Source organism: Ranitomeya variabilis, chromosome 5, assembly GCF_051348905.1.
Source record: "Ranitomeya variabilis isolate aRanVar5 chromosome 5, aRanVar5.hap1, whole genome shotgun sequence".
In the NCBI taxonomy this organism is placed as follows: Eukaryota; Metazoa; Chordata; class Amphibia; order Anura; family Dendrobatidae; genus Ranitomeya; species Ranitomeya variabilis.
Window position 1 is genome coordinate 312,078,079 of NC_135236.1, and position 19,540 is coordinate 312,097,618.

General features: G+C 46.8%; 1 protein-coding gene across 1 annotated transcript in view; it reads left to right on the forward strand.

The window, feature by feature from the left end:
- Positions 1–2,480: 2,480 nt before the first annotated feature.
- DHTKD1 (dehydrogenase E1 and transketolase domain containing 1) overlaps positions 2,481–19,540 on the forward strand; it is an 80,452-nt gene continuing 63,392 nt past the window's right edge. The window contains exons 1-4 of the mRNA XM_077264583.1: positions 2,481–2,745; positions 8,851–9,006; positions 13,449–13,660; positions 18,524–18,718. Of these exons, the coding sequence (XP_077120698.1) occupies positions 2,589–2,745; positions 8,851–9,006; positions 13,449–13,660; positions 18,524–18,718 (720 nt within the window). The 5' untranslated portion in view covers positions 2,481–2,588. The remainder of the gene's footprint in view (positions 2,746–8,850; positions 9,007–13,448; positions 13,661–18,523; positions 18,719–19,540) is intronic.

Sequence of the window (19,540 nt, forward strand, 5' to 3'; positions counted from 1 at the left end):
GCTGGCCTCAGCAGGCCCATGGGAGCCCCGCACTGGCCTCCGCAGGTCTGCACTTGCCTCAGCCGGCCCGTGGGAGCCCCGCGTTGGCCTCTAGTCATGTGTCCTTCGTGAACGAGCCGACACAAAGAGCCGGCTCCCTGCTGTGAACGAAAGGAGTTGGCTCTGCAGCGTGAGTGAGCCGTGTCTTTTTTTTTTTTTTCCTTCCTTGTCTGGCGCCTGCAGCCTATCAGATTCAGCCAGTGAAGTGTGACTGTCACTCATGTGGGAGGAGCAGACAGCAGAGAGGAATATGTGGATATCTGGAGTCCACAGACTGTAAATAAATGCATGTGAGTCCAGTGATCACACATTGATCACCTATAGTAAGGCCAGGCCATCAATGTTAGTCATGGAAAATCTCTTTAAACTTGTTCTATGTGTAATACTACCTCAATTATATTTACTGTAACTTAACTGTTAATACAGTTGGTATGTAACTAGGATTGCAGTGCCATATTCTGTTTGACTTGCTGGGATTTGTAGTGCTGTGCACCACCAGCAGGAGAAGTTGATACCATGGTATAGTAGCATTTATACATTTCTGTTCCACGTTGTGTTGAAATAAACTGAGTTTACTATTCCGTATGCTTTGCACAGTGTGTGTGTGTGTACAGTGTATATACAGTGTATGTGTACAGTTTATATACAGTGTGTGTGTTTGTACAGTGTATGTGTATACATTGTGTATGTATACAGTGTATGTGTGTGTAGTGTGTGTACAGTGTGTGTATACAGTGTGCGTGTAAGGCTACTTTCACGATAGCGTTGTTTGGTGTACGTTGCAATCCGTTGTTTTGGAGAAAAAACACATCCTGCAGAATTGTCTGCAGGATGCGTTTTTTCTCCATAGACTTTCATTAGCGACGCATTGCGACACGTCGCATCCGTCGTGCGACGGATGCATCGTGTTTTGGTGGACCGTCGGCACAAAAAAAGTTCCATGTAACTTTTTTTGTGCGTCGCGTCCGCCATTTTCGACCGTGTCCCCTCCTCCCCGGACCTTACAATGGGGCAGCGGATGCGTTGAAAAACTGCATCTGCTGCCCCCGTTGTTCATTTCTTTCACAACGTGCGTCGGTACATCGGGCTGACGCATGGCGACGGCCCCGTACCGATGCTAGTGTGAAAGCAGCCTTAGTACAGTGCTTGCAGCATGCCTTTATTTTTATGAATTACAATCTTATACAGCACCAACATATAGCACAGCACTTGCTAATTCAGAAAGGACGTGTACAAAAAACGGCACATATTACAAAGTAATACAGGTAAGGCTACTTTCACACTAGCGTCGGGCCGACGTTCCCGACGCTAGCGTTGTCTCCGCCGCACAACGGGGGCAGCGGATGCATTTTTCCAGCGCATCCGCTGCCCCATTGTGAGGTACGGGGAAGTGCAGGGAGGTGGGGGCGGAGTTCTGGCCGCGCATGCGCGGTCGGAAAAAGCGGACCGTCGGGAGCAAAAAACGTTACATGTAACGTTTTTTGCTCCCGACGGTCCGCCACAGCACGGCGCAACCGTCGCACGACGGTTGCGACGTGTGTCATTGCGTCGCAAATGCGTCGCTAATGTTAGTCAATGCAGAAAAAACGCATCCTGCAAGCACTTTTGCAGGATGCGTTTTTTCGGCAAAACGACGCATTGCGACGTAATGCAGTTAACGCCAGTGTGAAAGTAGCCTTAGGCTGGGTTCACATTACGTTAGTGGCGTCCGTTAGATGGACGTTACACAGCGGCATAAACGCGGTGTAACGTAGTCCGTTAACGCCGCCACTGACTCCAATGTCGGACGCATCAGTAGCGCACTCCCACAATGGGCGTGCGCTAGGGATGTGCCGTCATTGAGTGACAGACCCCGAGACGCGGGCTGCAGCGTTTCCGGGTCCGTCACTACTAGCGCAGATAGAGCTACCAGAGCTCTATCTGCGCTAGCGCAATGTAAACGTCGGCACTTGCGTTAACAGCAGCCCGTTACCGTATGTGCTGAGCGGGCTGCTGCTAACACAGTGTGAACCTGGCCTTAGGACTACAACCGAGTAGCACGGGCTCTGTTCACAAGAGCCAACAATCTGCGGAAACAGCAATGCTAAAAGCCAGTCTTTACTGCTTCACTAAATACCTATACAGGTGTATCATGAGGCCGTCACTTTACAGGCAAAGAGCGGGAACGATGACAGAGTAAAATCTATTTTTATTTAAAAAAAGAGCCGGTTCACGAGCCGAAAGAGCCGGTTCACCAAAAAGAGCCGGACTGCCCATCACTATATGGCCTCAGGCGCAGGAGCCGCAGGAGTCCCACAACCCAAGTGAGAAACTTATGCTATCCCATAACAACAAACTATAGTCTAGCACCTCCCCCTGCACGGACCTAATGGATGAACCTGTGCTCCTTAGTATCGCGCCCCCAGAGCCAACCAATCCCCTGCAGGGGGAGTCTCCGGTCAGCGATTACCACGTTTTCTTGTATTGAGATTGCGCACAAGGCTGTAATTTTTTTTAACTGTTTAGTTGCTGCAGTGCCGGCTACTGGTGCCCCAATCACTGACTACAGTATGTCGGCCTGGCTTAGTGTCTGTGCACGGAGTGGCGGCCTGTGGCGACCAGCGCTGCCCAGGTTCTACCGCACTGAACGCGGGGTGTACGGCTACCGACCGAAGAAGAGTGAGGCTGCAGGCAGCCGTGTGAAGGAGGCGGCGGGGGTCCGTGCAGGTGTGTGGGCCCGGCACTGGCCGTGTGTGGTGTATGTGGTGCCGGGGAGGACTGGGCACAGCTGGTGCCAGGATAAGAATGGCCGGCAGAAGCCTCCTCAGTGCTGGGCCCGGGCTGCTGGCCATGCAGGAGGATGTGCCCAGGCCCTGCTGTGGTGGCCATGCTGCTGCCATGTATTCTGTGCAGCCATGATAGAGAACCTGTCTCCAGGTGATCTATGGCCGGTGTTTGCTCTTATTTTCTTACCCCTGCTCCACCTTGTGTAATGTTTTTCTATTTCCTTTTAACCCCTTCACCCCCGGAGCTTTTTCCGTTTTTCCGTTTTCGTTTTTCGCTCCCCTCCTTCCCAGAGCCATAACTTTTTTATTTTTCCGTCAATATGGCCATGTGAGGGCTTATTTTTTGCGGGACGAGTTGTACTTTTGAACGACATCATTGGTTTTACCATGTCGTGTACTAGAAAACAGGAAAAAAATTCCAAGTGCAGTGAAATTGCAAAAAAAGTGCAATCCCACACTTGTTTTTTGCTTGCCTATTTTGCTAGGTTCACTAAATGCTAAAACTGACCTGCCATTATGATTCTCCAGGTCATTACGAGTTCATAGACACCCAACATGACTAGGTTATTTTTCACCTAAGTGGTGAAAAAAAATTCCAAACTTTGCAAAAAACAAAACAAAATTGCGCCATTTTCCGATACTCGTAGCGTCTCCATTTTTCGTGATCTGGGGTCAGGTGAGGGCTTATTTTTTGCGTGCCGAGCTGGCATTTTTAATGATAGCATTTTGGTGCAGATACGTTCTTTTGATCGCCCGTTTTTGCATTTTAATGCAATGTCGTGGCGACCAAAAAAACGTAAATCTGGCGTTTCGATTTTTTTTTTCATTACGCCGTTTAGCGATCAGGTTAATGCTTTTTTTTTATTGATAGATCGGGCGATTCTGAACGTGGCGATACCAAATATGTGTAGGTTGGGGTTTTTTTTTATTGATTTATTTTGATTGGGGCGAAAGGGGGGTGATTTAAACTTTTATATTTTTTTTATTTTTTTCACATTTTTTTTAACTTTTTTTTTTTACTTTTGCCATGCTTCTATAGCCTCCATGGGAGGCTAGAAGCAGGCACAACGCGATCGGCTCTGCTATGCAGCAGCGATCATAAGATCGCTGCTACACAGCAGAAATGCCGGTGTGCTGTGAGCGCCGACCACAGGGTGGCGCTCACAGCCACCGGCGATCAGTAACCATAGAGGTCTCCAGGACCTCTATGGTTACAATGTACAAGCATCGCCGACCCCCGATCATGTGACGGGGGTCGGCGATGCGCTCATATCCGGCCGCACGGCCGGATGCGGTAGTTAAATGCCGCTGTCTGCGTTTGACAGCGGCATTTAACTAGTTAATAGCGGCGGGTGATCGCGATTTCACCCGCCGCTATTGCGCGCACATGTCAGCTGTAAAAAACAGCTGACGTGTCGCGACTTTGATGTGCGCTCACCGCCGGAGCGCACATCAAAGCAGGGGACCCGACATCTGACGTACTATTACGTCAGATGTCGGGAAGGGGTTAATCTGCCATACTTTTCCACAGATATGGGCCCGCTTCGTGCTATTTTGTATGGCTTTTGCTACGGGGGCCTGGCTCACAGTCTTTTTTCAGATCAGCCTAAGGACTCGCCTCATGGGACCCTCAGCGCAACGCCTCTTGTTAGGGTATGTGTCCACGGGCCGTATTACATCTGGAATAGCTGCGGATTGAACGCTGCATACAGCCACAGCGTTCAGATGTTACAGTATAGTGGAGGGGTTTTTATGAAATCCCGTCTCCACTATGTGTGTGAACACGCACCCGGCGGCCCTGCGTTTATGGACATGCGGTGCGTCTTTTTAGAACGCAGCATGTCCGTTTACTTTGCGGCGACGCTGCGCCGCCGCAAGGTAAAACACAGGACCCTATGTGTGGGGTGCGATGATGCCGGATGTGTGCAATGAACACATCTGGCATCATCACGTCTACAGAAGGGGGTGGAGCGGGTTTTCCGCTCCGTCCAAAGCGCCGGCCATCCTGAACGTGGACACATACCCTAAGATGATAAATAGGCCCATATCTCTGTACACTGTATGGCAAAGAACAGAATACAGAGGGGGAGAAGCATAAAACAGGAGCAAAACTGGCGACCTAGGCCGTGTTACATGTGAAGTGCGTTATCTGTATTAGCTTCTCATCTGGAGCAGTTTGCGGTAAATCACGCACAGATGCGCTGCACTGGTCATGGACGCCTGGCAAATGGCTGCCCCTTGGGGCCCACGCCCTTTGATCACAGTCAAATTCACCCACTATTATCACAGGGTTTACAGGATGTGTCACAAAATAAGAAGTCCGGTATGTAATAAAATATTGGCAGAGGCAGAAAGCTTCTCGGCCACACAGGTTTTTAGAACCAGGTAGAGTTTTTTCATGAGGTGAAAGCTGTGAAGTGCTCATTTATTCCATGGCGTGGTGCGAAGACAGTAATATGCCAAATTTACGGTTTGAGGTCTCATGCGTATAGCAGGGGCCAGGCAGTTGTCTGGAGGGTGACACCCCTGCACTGTGCAGCTGGCATCGGGACTCTGTGTATTGCTGTAGCATGCACAGTTTTAAATAGGTTATACCGATGAAATCTAGCTTTCCATGTCATAGTATGGCTGCATCTTAGGCCTCTTTCACTTTCTGTCGGTACGGGGCCGTCGCAAACCGTCAGCCCGACGGACGTTGTGCAAATAGTGCAGAACGTGGGCAGCGGATGCAGTTTTCAGACGCATCCGCTGCCCATTATGGGTTCCGGGGAGGAGGGGGCGGAGTTTTGGCCGCTCATGCGCGGTCGAAAATGGCAGACGCGTCGCACAAAAAAAGTTGCATTGAACTTTTTTTGTGACGACGGTCCGCCAATTACCGACGCATCCAGTGCACAACGTATGGAACGTGTGTCCATACGTCGCGATGGGTCGGTAATACAAGTCTATGTGCAAAAAACGCATCCTGTGGGCAACTTTGCAGGATGCGTTTTTTGCACAGACAGACGCATTGCAACGTCTTCAAAAAGACGAAAATGTGAAAGAGGCCTTAGAGGTGGTCTGACTTATGGAATCTCCACTGATCCTGATACCACTATGCAGAGAAAAGCTTTGTAAGGCTAGGTTCACACTGTGTTAATGGCAATGCGCTGACGGCATCCGTTATAGTGGCACTAACACTATGTAACGGATGCGTTAGCGCACCCATTGACTGCAATTATGTAGCGCATCGCTAAGGCATGTCATATTCTGCATGCATTAGCGATCTGCCGTCATTCTGTGACGGACCCTCGGACGTGGTCTGCAGCGTTTCCGGGTCTGTCACCGCTAGCGCACATAGAGCATCTGCGCTAGCATGATCGCATAATGCGATCTTTTTTGGCACTTGCGTTAACACAGTCTGTTTAACCCCTTCATGACCTTGCCCTTTTCCGTTTTTGCGTTCTCGTTTTTCGCTCCCCTCCTTCCCAGAGCCATAACTTTTTTATTTTTCCGTCAATATGGCCATTTGAAGGCTTGTATTTTGCGGGACAAGTTGCACTTATCAATGACATCATTGGTTTTAGAATGTCGTGTACCAGAAAACGGGAAAAAAATTCCAAGTGCGGTGAAATTGCACAAAAAGTGCAATCCCACACTTGTTTTTTGTTTGGCTTTTTTGCTAGGTTCACTAAATGCTAAAACTGACCTGCCATTATGATTCTCCAGGTCATTACGAGTTCATAGACCCCAAACATGTCTAGGTTACGTTTTATCTAGTGGTAAAAGTGGTAAAAAAAAATTCCAAACTTTGCTAAAAAAAAAAGAAATAGCGCAATTTTCCGTTACCCGTAGCGTCTCCATTTTTCGTGATCTGGGGTCAGGTGAGGACTTATTTTTATTATTATTTTTTGCGTGCCGAGCTGGAGTTTTTAATGATACCATTTTGGAGCAGATACGTTCTTTTGATCGCCCGTTATTACATTTTAATGCAATGTCGCGGCAACCAAAAAAACGTAATTCTTGCGCTTCAAATTTTTTTCTCGCTACGCCGTTTAGCGATCAAGTTAATTTTTTTTTAATTGATAATCGGGCGATTCTGAACGCGGCGATACCAAATATGTGTAGGTGTGATCTCTTTTTTTATTTTTTTTTATTGTTTTATCTGGAATGGGGCGAAAGGGGGGTGATTTAAACTTTTATATTTTTTTTTATTTTTTCATATTTTTTAAAACACTTTTTTTTAACTTTTGCCATGCTTCAATAGCCTCCATGGGAGGCTAGAAGCTGGCACAACTGGATCGGCGCTGCTACATAGCAGCGATCATCAGATCGCTGCTATGTAGCTGAATTGCAGGCTTGCTATGATCGCCGACCACAGGGTGGCGCTCACAGCAGGCCGGCATCAGTAACCATAGAGGTCTCAAGGACCTCTATGGTTACCATCCTGACGCATCGCCGACCCCCGATCATGTGACGGGGGCCGGCGATGCGATCATTTCTGTCCATGCGGCCGGAAGTGCCGGTTAAATGCTGCTGTCAGCGTTTGACAGCGGCATTTAACTAGTTAATACCGGCGGGTGAATCGAGATTTCACCCGCCGCTATTGCGGGCTCATGTCAGCTGTTCAAAACAGCTGACATGTGCCGGCTTTGAGGTGGGCTCAGTGCCGGAGCCCACAATAAAGCCGGGGACCCGACCTCCGCCGTAATAGTACAGCGGAGGTCGGGAAGGGGTTAACGCATGCGTTGAACAGACTGCACTAACGCCATATGAACCCTGCCTAAGAGGCACAACACTTCCCTTTCTATCAGGCTTGGGAAAAGTCCCCAGCCACTTGGCAATGCAGACAAATGTCAGACCCAGTAACTTTGCAAGTTGCCTCTTCAGAGAGGAAGCCTACTTGAACCCTAGTGCCACCCATTGGAAATAGCAATCCTAAAAGTCATTATTGACCCTTTAAGGATTGCTACTTCCAGTAGGTGGCGCTACAGTTCAAGTTCTCTTCTGCTTTGAAGAGGCAGTTTGCATTTCTAATTTCCCAGAGGAGCATTGCAAGGCTTATGATCATCATATTGACATGCCAAGCTAGGCATGTCACTCTCCACAAGGAGAAATATTACCCCTTAGAACCCAGTAGTAGTCAAAATAACAAGAGGAATATAATTTTTTTTACAGCTGTACTTGAAGCTTGTGACAGCTGTGGCCATTTTGTCCTCTTGCCATAGAGTGGATTTTGTGACATAGTTTTCCTTTCAAGGTTCAGGCTGTAGCCTTCATGATATATGACTAGCAGTATTTAGTGGAATTTGGACTTTACACAGTTAAATACGCTCTGTAGGTACGTTGTTGGGCCGATGCTGCACTTTTGGCATTTGTGCTTCACCTCTGTAATGATTACCTTTGTCCATATTCCTATAGGGGTATTTAGATGTTATTGATAATGTAACCGTTCCCCCTACATGAGCCAGTGTGGACTCGAGCTGTCTATGTATTGACTAGATGGACAGTTGTCTGAATGGCAACCATGTAGTACTACATTTCCCAGTAATTGCAAGCGCAGGAGAAATGTCAGGCTGATTCTGTTTCCCCCTGGTAAATTTGGCTATTTGTCGGTTGGCGCTGGGAAACGATCCTGTGGCTGCAGTGTGCAGGATAGTTTACAGTCATGAAAAATACTCATCCTCACTGCTGGAATTTTCTGCACTGAGCTTGACCTGCAGTGTGGATATTTAAATCTGTATGTCATTTTATGTTGTGCATTTTACCCCACTGAGTTTAATAGGGAAGTCAACATTTTCAGCAGACAACCAATAAAAGAAATACGCTCCCACCAGCAATAACATCTAAAAGCAGTTACTCTTTAAAGAGGAGTGGTTACACCACTGGAATGGCGCCACCGCAGGAGGTGAGTATAGGTGTTTTTATTTTAACGGGGAAACATTCAGATTGGGAAGGGGTTGTCATGGTAGTGTACAGCCTCTTTAAGTAAGCATTGTGCATTAAAATTAAGCATACAAACAAATCAAAAGTTTTTATGATTTACTTTTTTTTGTATACTTTTTTGTAGTGGATCACGGCCTTGCAAGACTAATTACAGCTTACCGTGAGCATGGTCACAAAGCTGCAAAAATTAATCCATTGTTTACTGGTCAAGCAGTGATGGATATGGTGCCAGAAATACAGGTGCTTTCCGAGATTCTCCATGGACCTTTTCGTACAGCAGGTAAAGCTGAGATGATTTCATGGATTAAATTGTGTTAGAATTTGCTAGTATGTAGAAGGGGATAATTGTAGCTTCCCTGCTGCTTGAGAATTGCATCTCCCACTCTTAGAAAAAAATATTAAAAAGCAAAACAAAAATAAAATGTAAGAACTTCCTTCTCTAAGTTAGAGCTATGTACACACGGTGTCTTTTTCGCAGAGTTTTGTAGCAGTAACTGAGCAGAACCTCCCAAGCTTTTGAGGTGTTGTGCATTTTTAAAAAAGGATTTGGAAAGTTTGCGCTTACGTTTCTCTTCCTAAATCGCCTAAAAAAAAACCCACTGTGCACATAGCCTAAAGAGAGAGCATCATAGTATCATACCATGACTAAGGGCATCTTTATGCCTGAAACATGCCAGGTTTTTTCTTGATGCAATATTTCTAATGTACCTGGGTCCTTTTAAGCTGTACTAATAACTTGTGAAGTTTTATATTTTACTTTACCTGCTGAGGATCTTCACAGCCAACCTACGGGAGCTGGTGAATTTTGTACATTGCTTTTCTTATTGCCTAAAGGTAACTTGTCATGTTGAAAATGGTATCTGATCTGCAGGCATGATGTTATAAAGCAGAAGGAGCTGATCAGACTGACTATACAATTTTATGAAAAAGTTTAAGTTAATTTGCACTTTATTCATTGAAATGTCTGGTGTTTGTAGGCACATTAGTCCTCTGGGTGGTCGTACTAGTGAGTGACAGTGCTCCCTGTATGACTGTGTGTGTAGAGATAGTTGTCAATCACTAGTAGAACCACCCACTGGACTCCTATGCATACACACACCACTCCCATAGGGGTGGAGCCGCATATTCATTACTGTAATGAGCGGTACCAGTGACCGCTGAACAGAGGAAGAAGCTGCCCGCGCCGGAGACCTTCTGTCCAGTAGAAACTGCCATAAGATGCTCCATATAACAATGTGCCCCATATAATGCTCCATGCAGTTCATTATGGCCCCATAAGATGCTCCATATAACAATGTGCCACATGTAATGCTCCATACAGTTCATTATGGCTCCATAAGATGCTCCATATAACAATGTGCCACATATAATGCTGCTGCTGCAATAAAAAAATGACATACTCACCTCTCGTCGCTGCCCGCTGCTCCTCACCGTCCCGTCTCTCCTCACCGTCCCGTCTCTCCGCACTGACTGTTCAGGCAGAGGGCGGTGCGCACACTAATACGTCATCGCGCCCTCTGACCTGAACAGTCACTGCAAAGGACGCGGAAGACGGGGTGGCGGTGGAACGAGGAAAGGTGAATATGAAATACTCACCTGCTCCCGGCGCGGTCCCTGGCAGCTTCTCCCGGACAGATGGTCTCCGGCGCCGGCAGCTTCTTCCTTTGTTCAGCGGTCACTGGTACTGCTCATTACAGTAATGAATATGCGGCTCCACCCCTATGGTAGTGGAGTCTATATTCATTACTTTAATGAGCGGTACCATGTGACCGCTGAACAGGGGAAGAAGCTGCCGGAGACCGTGGGACATGCAGGGACCGCGCCAGGAGCAGGTGAGTATGTGACAGTCGTCGCTCCCCCTCACCTGCCGACCCCCCCCGCCGACTATGACTCGAGTATAAGCCGAGAGGGGCACTTTCAGCCCATTTTTTGGGGGCTGAAAATCTCAGCTTATACTCAAGTATATATGGAATTTTTATTTTTTGACATTTACCGGTACCTGCTGCATTTTCCACCCTAGGCTTATACTCGAGTCAATACGTTTTCCCAGTTTTTTGTTGCAAAATTAGGGGGTCGGCTTATACTCAGGTCGGCTTATACTCGAGTATATACAGTATATTCCTCCTGGCAGTTTCGGGCTGTCAGTCATAGGGGCAGCACGGCTTCAGTCGTGAGCGGCGGTGTAACTGCGCACCCAGCACTGACTGACAGCTGGCTCTAATGTTGATGTGGGTGGTTACATGACCACATGTATGCAGTTTGCATAGTCTCCTATTCTCTCAGTTGTATACATGTGGTCACGCGACTGCAGTAGGAATACAAGGGAATTAAGGCCGGTTTCACACGTCAGTGGCTCCGTTACGTGTAGTGACAGTTTTCTCACATACCGGAGACACTCACGTAGACCCATTCAAATGAATGGGTCTATGCACATGCCTGTGTGTTTTCACGGATCTTGTGTCCGTGTGCAAAACACGGAGACATGTCCGTTTTTTCTCCGGCAACACGGTCAGCAAAGCATCCCGCACACGTGCACACGGAGAACAGTGTGCACTCTCCTCCGTATGCACGTACCGCCGCATGAGAAACAGCGCTACAGTTAAGCGCTGTCCCCTGCATGTGGTGCTGAAGGCGGCATTCATCTCTTGTCCCCTGCTGCGCTCGCAGGAGAGAGGAGATGAAAAATCAATTTTTCTTTTTTTTTTGTTAAAAATAAAGTTTGGGGGTCACCTGGTACCGCTCATTACAATGATGAATATGCGGCTCCACCTCCCATAGGGAGGTAATGAGCGGTACCACGTGACAGCTCACACAGGACAGGCTGCCGGCGCTGAGAGGAGGCATCGCGGGAGCTGGGTGAGTATTTCTCTGCAAGCAGGCAGGCGCACGGGGGGTGGGAGGCGGGAGGTGACCCCCAAACTTTATTTTTAACAAAAAAATAAATAGATTTTTCATCTTTTCTCTCCTGCGAGCGCTGCAGGGGACAAGAGATGAATGCCGCCTTAAGCACCACACGCTGGGGACAGCGCTTACTGTAGCGCTGTCTCTCCTGCACGGTCCGTTTGGTCCTCAGGCGGCACACGGCTGCTGCACGTGTGTCACGTGAGCACACGGACACGGATAACTCCGGTATCGTTTTCTCCGGTACCGGAATTATCTGGACTTGTGAGACTGGCCTAAGACAGTGTGCGCATTGCACACTGTCCCTATTCAGCACTCTGAAGTCATATGGAGCGCCTGCAGACTTTTCGTCTTGAACTGGACAACCCCATTAACTCCGTTTGCCATAGCTATGGAAAAAGACATGTACCGCGCATTCAAAAATCATACATTGATCTAATACCACTAGGTGAAAATTTACAAAACTGAACATAAGGTTCTTAGTTTACCATTCTGATCAGACTATATGAAGCCCATTACTACATCATGTTGAAACTCTCAGGGGGTCCCTAATTCCTAACCTAAAAGCTACGAGGCCTTGCTCAGTCCACCACCTAAGCCACAGAACACTAGCAGGGAGAGCAACCTGACAGCCCAGATGCCCATGGTGCAAGGCAAAGCCCCAGCTGCAGGCCACTCCACCCCACAGGCACATCATCACAGCTGCAATGGCCGCCACACAGCAACTTTTGAAAATAGCTAAAAACTCCCCTTCCACATGTTCTTAAACAAAAATAGGAGGATCCCCTCTTGCAGCCTCCTACTAATTTAAAACACTTGGTAGAAATGCTGGTCCAAGCAAAAACTGCAAAAGGTGGGGACAGTTTTCAACATGTTGTAGAATGCAGGAAGATTGTACCACAATAAGAGATGCCTCCGATCACTGCCCTGTATATAGCTAATTTATTTCTGTTGGTTTAGGATACATTCCTATGATGTTAACTTGGTGAGTTTTTGATATGCCATATTTTCTGCAGCATTTCTGCACCTACACATGTTCTCAAAATTGTTGGTACTTCTTGGTTAAATGAAGAATAACCTACAATCGTCAATGAAATAACTTTAAACAAACAAAAGTCATTTTCAATCTAAATTTACTGAACATCAACTAATGAAAATCACACTTCTCTTTTTAATTGTGGTTAAAAATAAGGACAATGGCCTGGACAAAAATGACGGTACCCCTAGAAAAGATTTAAAATAATTTAACAATAGGGGCATGTTAAACAAAAGTGTGTCCTGCAGTTGGCATCATAGGTCTACAAAGTTGTAATCAGTCTGTTTAAGAGGATGAAAAGTAGTCACTGTGCTGTTTAGTATCATGGTGTGTAGCACACTGCACATAAGCAAAAGACAGATAAGGAGAGATTATAAAGAGAATAGACAAGCATGGTTGCCATCCGTGTGCTGTATGTGTTTTTCACTGACCAATAGACTATTAGCACTTTTCATACATGATAATGGAGAAAATCGGAAATGTTTCCGTGAGGTTTACATGGACATGGTCCATGGAAAAAACAGTGACGTGTGAATAGCACCATAGATGTTAATGGTTACATGTTCTGTAAAAAAAAAAACTGAACACATAGGTTCAACACAGATGTCTGAGGCTAAAGGTTTTTTGAGATTTCATTTTCTGTATTCCATTGGCTTGCTCCACGTACAGATAACAAAATCCTCTCTACTTACCCCTGTTCTGCTCCAGCGCTGTGCTGGCAGTGGTGTTTAATGCTCTGCTAAAATAAATTCAGTATACTTAAGCTTTTTTCTTTCTGCAAACAGGCTTATTAAATCTAGGAAAAGAGGAGGCAACACTTGAAGAGGTTTTGGCGTACCTTGATCACACATACTGTGGACAGGTTTCTGTTGAAACAAGCCAGTTGCAAAACTTAGACGAACGGGAATGGTTTTCCAGAAGATTTGAAGAGTTAAATCAGGAGATCTTTTCTACAGAAGAGAAAAAACATTTGGCTAAGCTGATGCTTGAATGCCAGGTAACTCCATGTACACCTTAAGAAGACACACTAAGGGGCGTGCTCACACAAGCGTATAATATGGCCGAGTGCTATGTGATGTTTTATCAGATAGCACTGGGCTCAGTAATATCCTATGGGGTAGGGCAGATCTGCAATCTTTTTTTTTTTCTCCTGTCCATTCGGGAGGAGAAAACAATCCTGCATCCGAGAATTAGATCGCACCCACCCATAGAAGTCTATGGGTGCGTGTGAAACATCGGACTGCAGTCAGATTACTGCGGACACAGGCAATGGAATAGATATAGAAATTACTTGATCCGTCTTGTCTACACCTGGTCCGTGATTCTCTCATGCGAGAGAATCGGAGCACAGTGCACTGACACTCCGACAGGGTTTGAGCCCAGTGTCATTTGCATAATTGGCCCGATTCTCTCATATAAGAGAACATATGTTCGTGTGACCCCCCCCCCATATGCATAGTATTTATCAGTGATCGCACTTATAGGCAATGTTGAAGTAGATTATTACCTTAAATATTAGTTACCAGTCTAGGGCTGCCCTTTTGTTTAGTACTTTTACCTCTGTGCAATTTTCTTTTTTTATTGTTTTTTTCCTCCCCTTCTCCCTAGGGCCATAAAAGTTTTAATATTTCTGTCAATATACAAAGGCTGTTTTTTTTGCAGGTCAACTTGTACTTTTGAACCACCTCATTTATTCTATCGTGGAATGCATTGGAAAGTGGGGAAAAAAAATTCCAAGTGCGTTGAAATTGCAAAAAAAAATGCAATTTTCTTTTTTGAGTAGGGTGATTATTAACCAGGTTCACGATACTACTGACTTGGCTATATGTTTCTCCAGGTCAGTATGCTTACTCAAATACAAAAAAAATAAAGTATGTATATAATATAAAATATATCTAAAAATATATATATAATATATATATAATTATTTTTATTTATGTTTTTATATTATATTTATGGGATGGAAAAGAATTTAGGAATTCTTAAAAAAAAACAACCCTTTTTTCTCCATTTTCTGTGATTCGGAAATCTTTCAATTTTCGGGATATGGGGCTGTGTAAGGGCTTATTTTTTATATGCCACGAGCTAACATTTTTTACTGATACCATTTTGAGGTAGATGCAATGTTTTGATCGCCTCTTATTGCATTTTATTGCAACATTGTGGCGGCCCAGAAATCGCAATTCTGCCCTTTTTATTTATTTACGCAGTTTATCGATCGGATTAATCTATATATATAATTGTCTAAGGGGTACTTCCGTCTTTCTGTCGGCAACTTTCGTCACGGAAATCCCGCTTTGCTGATTGGTCTCGCCAGCTGCCTGTCATGGCTGCCGCGACCAATCAGCGACGGCCACAGTCCGATTAGTCCCTCGCTACTCCCCTGCAGTCAGTACCCGGCGCCCGCATACTCCCCTCCAGTCACCGCAAACACGGGATTAATGCCAGCGGTAACGGACCGCGTTATGCCGTGGGTAACGCACTCCGTTATCGCTGCTATTAACCCTGTGTGTCCCCAACTTTTTACTATAGATGCTGCCTATGCAGCAGCAATAGTAAAAAGATGTAATGTTAAAAATAATTAAAAAGAAACAAAAAAAACCCCTGCTATTCTCACCCTCCGTAGTCTGCCCCGGCGCGCTTGGCTGCCGCCATCTTCCGTTCCCAGAGATGCATTGCGAATTTACCCGGAAGACTTAGCGGTCTCGCGAGACCGCTAAGTCATGTGGGTAATTTCGCAATGCATCCTGGGAACGGAAGATGGCGGCAGCCACGCGCGCATCGCCAGAGCTTCGCTGGATCCCTGTGGGTGAGTCTATAAAAAAATAATTAAAATAAAAAATAGTTAAACAGGGATATGGTGCCCACGGGCTGTGTTATATACCGCGTGGCTGCTATATACTACGTGGCCCGTGTTAGATACTATGTGGGCTGTGTTTTGTACTGCGTGGGCTGTGCTATAAATTACGTGGCCAGTGTTATATACTGCGTGGCCTGTGTTATACTACGTCGCCTGTGTTATATACTGCGTGGCTGCTATATACTGCGTGGGCTGTGTTAGATACTATGTGGGCTGTGTTTTGTACTGCGTGGGCTGTGCTATATATTACGTGGCCTGTGTTTACAGTATATACTACGTCGCCTGTGTTATATACTGCGTGGCTGCTATATACTGCGTGGGCTGTGTTATATAGTACGTGGCCCGTGTTATATACTGTTTGGGCTGTGTTAGATATTGCGTGGCCTGTATTAACGCATCGGGTATTCTAGAATATGTATGTATGTATATAGCAGCCACATAGTATATAGCACAGGCCACGTACTATTTGTCTGCTATATACTACATGGATCCTATATACTACGTGGCCTGTGCTATATACTATGTGGCTGCTATATACATACATACATATTCTAGAATACCCGATGCGTTAGAATCGGGCCACCATCTAGTTTATTTCATATTTTGATAGATTGGACTTTTTAGGAATTCATCAATACTAAATATGTGTATTTTTTAATTTACCGTATTTTCCGGCATATAAGACGACTGGGCGTATAAGATCACCCCCCAACTTTTCCAGTTAAAATATGAAATCTTCTTAAAAGTCGGGGGTCTTCTTATACGCCGTATGTCGTCTTATTGGGCCGGTGACTAATGTGCCTTTTGGGGTGGGGATTGGTCCTGATGATGAAGAGGGGGCGTCTCACAGGAAAGTGTGAGTGGAGTAGCCCCCTATTACCTCATTGCGGCAGCGTGGGGGTCTCTGTGCTGGGGAGCGGCGGCTCCTCATTGCGGTAGCATATGGTTTCTGTGCTGGGAGCGGCAGCTCCTCTTCGTGCCGTGGGGCGGTGCATCTTCTTGCAGCGTAGGGGCTCCTCCGGCATCTCCTCAAGGCCCGGAGGCACCGGCAGCTCCATTGCTGCGATGCGGTGGCCTCCGGGAAAATGGCCGCTGGGGGCGGCGCATGCTCAGATTCAGATCTCGTCTCCCGAGATCTCAGGACGAGATCTGAATCTGAGCATGTGCCGCCCCCAGCGGCCATTTTCCCGGAGGCCACCGCATCGCAGCAATGGAGCTGCCGGTGCCTCCGGGCCTTGAGGAGATGCCGGAGGAGCCCCGACGCTGCAAGAAGATGCACAGCCCCACAGCACAGAGCCCCCACGGCACGAAGAGGAGCTGCCGCTCCCAGCACAGAGATCCCCACGCTGCCGCAATGAGGTAACGGGGCTACTCCACTCACACTTTCCTGTGAGACGCCCCCTCTCTTCGTCATCGGGACCACTCCCCCCCCACCCACGATATGCACATTTGTCTGTACCTGGCGTATAAGACGACCCCCGACTTTTAAGAAGATTTTGAGGGGTTAAAAAGTCGTCTTATACGCCGGAAAATACGGTATATTCAATGAGGTAAAAGGGGAGTTGACCCGCGATCACATCATGGGCTCGTGGAATGATGTGGCCCCCTACCGGCGCGTGTTATATGCCTCTGTCGGAGATTTGAGAGCGGTATATAACATTTTAACATTTGCGGGTGGAGCTCTGCTTCACCCACGGCAGGTTAAAGGCACTTGATAGGTGATTAAATCAAGCCCACATCAAAGGCAGGGACACGACAGGGACATTTCGTTAAGGGGGGAGTCTCAGCACAGGATGACTGTTCAAATCAGGGCTGTGAAGTCGGAGCCCATTTTGGTGGACTCTGAGTCAGTATCATGGAAATTGAGGAGCCGGAGGTTTGGCTTACCGACTGCACCACAGCCTTGGCTCAAGCCAAGTACAGGTGCTTGGTGCACCTTTAACACCGACCGCCTATTAGAAGAGAGCTGGAGACGAATTTGTCCAATGTTGCTTGCTAATGCTGAATTGTACCCAAATTGACACTTTTTATGCATGTTACACTTGATTACAACAAATGTATTAATTTCACACCATTTTTATTTTTTTTTAAACCAATAGGACCTGGCTAGAGTATGCAATTTTTTGAGACTGTTGCTTAGAAATGTAATCCTAAATATACAGTACTTCATGCTAAAAGGTGTCACTCCCCTTTTTCTTGTCACTTAAGTTTTGATATGCGTACAAAAATGGTGCGTTAAAGGGAACCTGTCACCCCCCCCACCAAGCGTTTTTAACTAAAAGAGCCATCTTGTGCAGCACTAATGCTGCACTCTGTCAAGGTGGCTCTTTTAGTTCGGGTCCCTGCCAACGCTGAAATAATCGTTTTTAGAATTTGCCCCTCATACCTGCAGTTTGTCATGGGGGCATGTATTTTTCCCCTCTGAGACAAAAGCCTCCCAGCCGTAATTCGGGGCCTCCGTGCGCCGCCTCCATTTCCTTCCTGAACGTCCCTCACTGGCGCCTGCGCTGTAAGTTCCCATCATGTGATGGGAGTCGAAGGGCAGCACGAACTGCACTTGCCAGAAAAAAAAACTTACAGCTCAGGCGCCGGGGACGTTCAGGAAGGAAATGGAGGTGGCGCACGGAGGCCCTGAGTGATGGCTGGGAGGCGTTTGTGTCAGGGGGGAAAAACATGCCCCCCTGACAAACTGCAGGTATGAGGGGCAAATTCTAAAAACGATTATTTCAGCGTTGGCAGGGACCCGAACCAAAAGAGCCACCTTGACAGAATGCAGCATTAGTGCTGCACAAGATGGCTCTTTTAGTTAAAAACACCTGGGGGGGGGGGGGGGGTGACAGGTTCCCTTTAAATGATGTTAAACATTCATAAATTTGGTCTAGGCATTTACCAAGAAGGGTCTCCATTTGCACAACATTTTGGGTGCAAACACTTTGATAAATGTCCTCCAGTGTCCTTTGGCAGAATGTTTACTTATATCTGTCTTTTTATTTTACTTAGGAATTTGATCATTTTTTGGCTACCAAATTTTCAACTGTAAAACGATATGGAGGAGAGGGAGCAGAAAGCATGATGGCTTTCTTCCTTGAGATGTTTAAAATGTGTTCCTTCAGTGGTGTCACAGATGTGATTATAGGAATGCCGCACAGAGGGCGACTTAACCTTCTCACTGGACTTCTTCAATTTCCACCAGAGGTAACATTTTAAGCAAAAATACGGTAATCCATAATGCAAAGCAATACACTTTAATGGGATTTTCTGCTTTCAGAAAAACCCTGTCCTGTCGGCTGTAATTTTATTCTAAAAAAGCAAAATTAACCTTTTATTAGTCCCGCTCCTTGGGTCCAGCTATGAGTTTCCACCATTGCTCCAGGTATCTTCAGTGGGGACGATACATCATCAGTGCTGCAGCCAAAAAGTGAGCTCCGCGGCTCTGCCCGAGTTGACAGTGCGAGATGCTTAACCCCTTAGTGACAGAGCCAATTTGGTACTTAAAGGGCACCTGTCACCTCGTTTTTTCAGTATGAGATAAAAATACTGTTAAATAGGGCCTGAGCTGTGCATGACAACAGTGTATTTTGTGGACCCCGATTCCCCACCTATGCTGCCAAAATACGTTACCAAAGTAGCCGTTTTCGCCTGTCAATCAGGCTGGTCTGGTCAAATGGGCGTGGTGTCTTCCCCCAGATCTTGCTTAGTTTTCCGTTGGTGGCGTAGTGGTTTGCGCATGTCCAAGGTCCCGAATCCACTGCACAGGGGAGTTAAAAGAGCGAGATGTGCACTATTTCATTGGTGCTCGGTGGGGGCGGCCATCTTCCTTTGGCCGCGCGTGCGCAGAAGCGGCGCTCTGCTGGCCGCGGCTTCAGGAAAATGGCCGCGGGATGCCGCGCGTGCGCAGATGGAGATCGCGGCGGCCATTTTCCTGAAGCAGAGATGCGAACTCTGCTGCAGGAAAATGGCCGCCGCGATCTCCATCTGCGCACGCGCGGCATCCCGCGGCCATTTTCCTGAAGCCGC